This window comes from Prunus avium, chromosome 1 (assembly GCF_965620075.1).
Source record: "Prunus avium chromosome 1, drPruAviu1.hap1.1, whole genome shotgun sequence".
Classification (NCBI taxonomy): Eukaryota; Viridiplantae; Streptophyta; class Magnoliopsida; order Rosales; family Rosaceae; genus Prunus; species Prunus avium.
In genome coordinates, this window is record NC_142284.1 from 22,462,804 (window position 1) to 22,468,941 (window position 6,138).

At 37.4% G+C, this 6,138-nt stretch overlaps 1 protein-coding gene across 1 annotated transcript; it reads right to left on the reverse strand.

The window, feature by feature from the left end:
* Nucleotides 1–288: 288 nt before the first annotated feature.
* Nucleotides 289–3,142, reverse strand: LOC110774164 (selenoprotein family protein). Its single transcript, XM_021978708.2, has 4 exons — nt 2,898–3,142; nt 2,072–2,130; nt 811–992; nt 289–466 (listed from the first exon to the last, which is right to left on the reverse strand). The coding sequence occupies exons 1-4, from the start codon at nt 3,055–3,057 to the stop codon at nt 394–396; spliced, it is 474 nt and encodes a 157-aa protein (XP_021834400.1). The 5' UTR covers nt 3,058–3,142; the 3' UTR covers nt 289–393.
* Between the last annotated feature and the right edge of the window lie 2,996 nt (nt 3,143–6,138).

Below are 6,138 nucleotides of genomic sequence, written 5' to 3' on the forward strand. Positions count from 1 at the left end.
TTATCGGTGCGACTGTAAGAAATCTTCTGAGTCTATATACATGCATTTGCAAAATAACTTAACACTCATCTCTGGAATAAATACACAAGGTTAAAATTTTCAAATGTTTGTATTTTCTCTCGTCAAAAGGGGTTGCTACTACCATATTGCCAATTAATTCAAACTATGTTTAAGTGATGCGAGCATTCCAATTAAGTTTGAGCAAAGTTGCCCCCGACCCCTCAAAGCAATAAGCCACAGTCAGGTCATGCCAAGTTTATTGTATCAAGATTCAAGAAAGCCCACACAGCAAGCAAAAAAGGAGGAAGATTCATTTGTCCAGTACCACAGTTCTTTTAGAAATACATGACAGTTAAGATACAGATTAAGGCAGTGACAGAGGATTACAAGCATTCAGATTGCTGAAGCACGCTTTACCTTCCCTTGCAGAAACTGCAGTATATGTTCACGCTTCCAATTGTCAATCCTGTGAAAGAGATAAAAAAGGATATTTGTAATAAGTTGGAAACTCAATTTTCCCCATAGAGGGTACAAATGGAGATTAAAATTCTAACCAAACTAGGTGTCATATCATTATTCCTTACTAAAACCTAAGCAATGGCTATAGATTCTTATTGTTACCAGATTCCAGATTTACACACAGGTTTAGGCAGCTTTCAGTGTTGGATAAAGGTATCATCATGCAAAAACAATAAAAAACACAAAAGCATGTAACTCAAATGGGGCTGTCCAAACTATGAGAAACCACGAGAAAGAAAATGGGAGGGCATATGTCCACGGCTCCTATGTAAATGGCAAATAGACGCTCACCTTATTGTTTCCTTATGTTCATCTGCATCATCTAGCAAGATCAACTTTGGTGGAGAATTGAAAATGTATTGAACTTTGACCGAAGGAAACCGATCCTTCTCTTCTTCAATGAAGCCAACAATTTCAGGATAGAATACCAGTTTCCTCATGCAGACCTCCAGAATGGCACCAGAATAGGTAACCTGTATTTGCAGTCACATTAAGCATTTCCTTTTCTGTTCAATAAAGGGTCAGTAGATTGAAGTCCTGGATGGTAATTACAATTTGCAGAATTATGTTATGTGAAGATATAAATACAGTTTTTATAATATACTATAAGTCAGGATTAAAATTCTCAAAACATCCAAAGTGGCCCCAACTTTCCAATAGCGCTTGTAGACCAAATCTTGACACATTTTAAAAAAATTATCTTGCAAAAAGAAAACTTTATCACTTTTTCTTTGATCTAAAATAGTTCCGACTGAAAATAGCAATTCTCATGGAACCATAAATTGTGGAATTAAAGAATTCCAACACTTTTATTATTATTATCTTTTATTTCAAAGGAACCCTAAAATTTGTTTAATTGTACTAGTATATGAAGTTCTTTACTAAGGGAATTTATTAAAATGGTTATAGAGGAATGGTGCAGATCAGCAAAGATTGATTTACAATCTATAATTATTAAAGTTCCCATACGTACAAAGGCATATTTTAGAGCGAGTCAGCAGTACAAGAGACATGTTAAAGTTCCCATACTGGTACAAAGGCATATTAAAGTTCCCAGAAGTTTCAAACAGGCATGAACCACCCTAAAGGCGCACGTTAAGCACCAATTTCCCAGCATAATGAAAACAAGATTAAACTGAGGGCAAAAGAACAAACTGCTGGTCATCCAAGAATGTACATGACCAGAACTCAAGTGAATACACATTAAAAAGTTTCCAAATGCTAATTTAAGCATCACACTCTTTGGCTGACACCACACAGTATCCCACTTATCTTTAGTTTTTTCATTCTGGATGCAGGTTAGTCAAGTCATTTAATAAACTTCGTGGAAATTTGTTCTGACATATTTTATGGAACACATTAACTTATACGTCACCCCCTACCCATGTGCCCATGTCTATCTAATAAAAACTATGCACATTTTACAGGTTAGAGTTACTTTGAACCAAAAAAATAAAAATGGAAGGAAATTTCTAATTACACCTTTCAGACTCGAAAGTATATGGGTAGATTAAAACATAATTTCAACTTCCACAAATCATCATGTGTATACCTTGCTGATGGAATCATCGGAATCCTCAGTGCAACACTTCCTACAGTCCGATACCAACTCTGCAATCAAAACTAGGACTTCAGTATATGATAAAATTATAATCATGCTGAAAGTAATATTCAAGGTTCTCATATTCCATCCCCTAACCCGTTAAGTTACAGTTAAAAGACCACTTGCATTCACCTTATATTTAGTCCATAGATTTGTCATATAACGCACACAGCCTTCACAATGACCTCAAGTTTCTCATCAAAATTACATTGTCTCCTCACAAGTTTTCTTCATTTCGTTTCCTTAGTGTTTTGAATAATGTTATTTCCTTGCCAGCTTTGTAGTTCTAGTTCTATTTATATTACTTGGTACTGAACATATTTCAAGTTCAAGGCTCATAATGTTCTTGATCCTCTTAATATGCATGTGCTAATTTCTACAATTGAAAATTGTCTATGCCAAAGTTGCCAACTCTTAAGAAATGGACACCTCTAAAGATCTCAAATTCCCATGAAAGTCAATGATGCATCCTAAATTTCTATGAAATACCCTTAATATGAGAACAAACAGACTCTTGTAGTATCAGTAAATGAGTGTCTCTGAAACCCCAAAAAGCTCCAATTTTAAATAAAGCAAAACACTTTTACGCCATAATCCTCAAAGCCCGTCAATAACCCACAAATAACGCAGCGACCAACCAAAAAAAAAAAATGCAGGAAATTGGGATTACAAAGATAGCTAGCAAGTAATAGTTAAAACAAACAAATGCAGAAAAGACATGGAACCAGGATTTAGTTGTTGAAGAAGAAGGAGAGAGGAAATTTTGATGGGTTACCTTGGTCTTTAACGTACTCAGCCAAACTGTTACAATCCGAGCACAAAGCAAGCCCTGTGAAGCCAAGATTCTCACATTCCCTAGTGCTCAGCTGCTCTTTCGATGCGCCTAAAGGTACTACCACCCCCAACACCACCAACATAGCGATCAAGGCTCCCATCTCTACAAGTCTTTCTTTCTTCAGAGGTCAGGAGACTCAGGACTCAGAGGCTCAGAGCACAAAACAGTGGTGTGCGAAGTAAGAGGAGACCGTTTGGGCCTTTGTTGTTTTTTTTTTGGGCTTTCAGCATCGCAGCACAGTACCGTTGAAATATGGAAATTTTTGCTCAACATTTAACCCAATTTGTATCATCATCACCCTTCTGAATACTTGACAAGTGTTCATGGGCATAACCATGGTTCCACAAATTCAATGTAAATAGTTAATTATGATTATGCCTATAAACATGTGTCAAGTGTTGAAAAGTATAGTAAAAATACACATTTGATTAAAGTGGTGAGCAAAAATATTTGCTATAAAATTTGTCGGAAGTTTTCGTTGCCAACCCAACAATTTTATCATGACAGTCGACATTTTATTTTGAATGTGAATTTTCTTTTGAGGAGATGATAAAAAAGTCCCTAAAATACAAGCCACTCTTAAATCCGTTTTGCATACTTCCAAAAAGACAAAAAGGAGCACACGTACGAAATAAAAGGACTTGCATGTCGTGCTCCTTTCACTCCATTGAAGATAAGGCATCTTTGTAGTGTGTTATTTTACTCTTTTTGAATGTTTTTGTTTGCAGTGCATGTGAAATCTTGCTTTTTTAGTTTGCATGTGATGTGTAAATGGAAGTGATGTGGTGTGAAAGTTGTAAACCGTGTATCCTTCTTGTATAGTTAACTTGTACCTAGGCAGGGGCCCGAGCTTGTATATGATCCCATGATAGAGCTATCTCCGAGAGAGGACCTGCACACTTGTAACAGTATCAGAACAAGGGCGAATTGGGGTTGATCCCAATTGAGCCCTCTCCGATGGTTAAGTCAGTCACTGGTTTAAACTAAGGAGGGTGAATGTAGGGTTTTTATTATGAGAGTATTTATTACCTTTGTCCAAAGATTGGTGAGGGGTATTTATAGGGGAGAGAGAATGGCCAAGATATTTTGATGAGGAAGATCTTTATTCTCTACCTCTTGGATGGAATTACATTTAATGTTCTGCCTCTTATCCACCCACTTCCTTGACAGGAATCAGGTGGTGAAGTGATAGGTGAACATAGATGGGACGTGTATTAAATGATCCATTTCCATCACCAACCTGTCCGCCTGAAGATCGAAGAGTAGGACGACATCTGGCTAAAGATGGGATGTGCATCAACTGACCTTTCCTTCCCATCAGGCTGCCTTCTTAATGTTCCTCTGATTTGGGGACATGGAGCCACAGTGGTCGGATCGGTGACCAGACACCCGATCACTGGTTCAATTCTTCGCCATATTCTAGACGAGGAGCATACTGTTGAAGCCGAGCGTCATCTGTGCTTGGGTCGGTATCTGTGCGACTTGGTCCGTCAAGGCCACGTGGTGTCCTTTGGTGGGCTCGACTTACCGTGATGGTATGATCTACTAACACAAGTAATGTGAAGTAGAAGTGTTGGGAGTGTTTTTGGTATCTGTACAACAATGTTGTATATGTAAGGGAGAAACCCCCGAAGTGAGAGGTGTATTTGAGAATAATAACTCCCGGTGCTCTCTCTCTTTGGCCTTCAATAAAAACTATCATTCGCTTTCAATACACTCTATCTCTCAAATTCACACTAACAATTCTAAGTTCCAAGCAATATCAGCACCAACATCACGTAAGTAAGTCTTTTTTATCTTTTTTGGTTTTCTCAAGCAAACTTCTAGTCCAAAACAGATAAACACTATTTTAGTTGTATTATTATCTTGCTAAACTAATGATCATCCTCTCTTTGAGCACTCAATTATAGTTAAACGCTTGTTATATAAATAATTGGATGTCAATCACAAAACCTCTGAGTTCTACACCAAACCAATGGCCGTGTAAGTGAAGAAAACCTTAGACTGAACTTAAAGATTCATTGAAGATCTACATGATAAAACTTTTAGATATGGTAACAGAAGAAAAAAATTGAAATCATGACTTCAGAAAGAAAATCATTACCCAAGAAAATCATTACCCAAGTATCTTAAGCCAAGTGATAGATGTGCCACTTTAAAATCCTACAATCCTTATACTTATATAATCCTACACACTTGAGTGAACGTCAAAGCCCTCACTTTCTCTCTCTATGGGCGCCCCTATGTATTATTGGGCTTGTTGGGTCTTTTATTTTATGTTGTCATGTACAACATAACTTAAAGGCTCAACGGATCCAAGCCTAATGGGTCTTAGGAATCTGAAACTCTTTAATGCCCAAGTTGAACATCCGACGTTCGAGTGATTAATTAATTCTTCCCACAGGCCTCAGGGGACCATTAGTGAACCTGAGCCGCATTCCTCACATAACTCGGGGGACATGTAGTCTGCCCGAGAACGCATATCCTCGCACCATACAGTTCAAGCGTCCCCGAAACTCATGAGGCATTATCATAAATGACAAAACTGTTTCAAGGCAACTGGGGGTTACTCCTGTGGAGGGGTTTGAAATTCATTTTCCCAAAACTTATCACAAAAATTCCATTTTTCCACAATTTCCCTTACACCAAAATCCAAAATCCCAATCTATCAACTTATTAAATGAAAATAATAATAATAATAATAATAATAACAATAAATAAATAATTCAACAAATAACCCTTAGGAATCTGAAACTCATCTCTTCCATTAAACCAATTATAACTTCTAGCAGCTATACTCAAATCCGTTTCAACAATGCATATAACACCATTAAGAACTGATACTCAAAAATAGCAACGCTAAGTCATTGGGCATAAATTAAAGATAAACAATATACTCAAACTTTTGAAATAAGTCTTTACTGAAACCAAACCCGGCTATCCAACCCTTCTCAACCCCCATACCTTTCTAAGTCATCGTAACCATTTCAGTATCCCCAAGAGACGAGACTGTCTCAAAAGACCCTTAGTCAATCGTCCGGTCAAACTAGTCTTTTGGTCAACTGGGCCCACGGCCTCACATTTCGATCCAAACATTCCTAAAAGTCCAAAAAAGTCAACTTGTCACACCCCAAAGGTTTGGTCTTGATTGAATGATCGGATTTCTCACGATCGCACAATA

Coding starts and splice junctions, on each gene's coding strand:
- LOC110774164 (XM_021978708.2), bottom strand. CDS start 3,057: ATGGGAGCCTTGATCGCTATGTTGGTGGTGTTGGGGGTGGTAGTACCT. Junction 993..2,071: donor CCGATGATTCCATCAGCAAG/GTATACACATGA, acceptor CTGCAAATACAG/GTTACCTATTCTGGTGCCAT. Junction 467..810: donor GAACATAAGGAAACAATAAG/GTGAGCGTCTAT, acceptor TCTCTTTCACAG/GATTGACAATTGGAAGCGTG.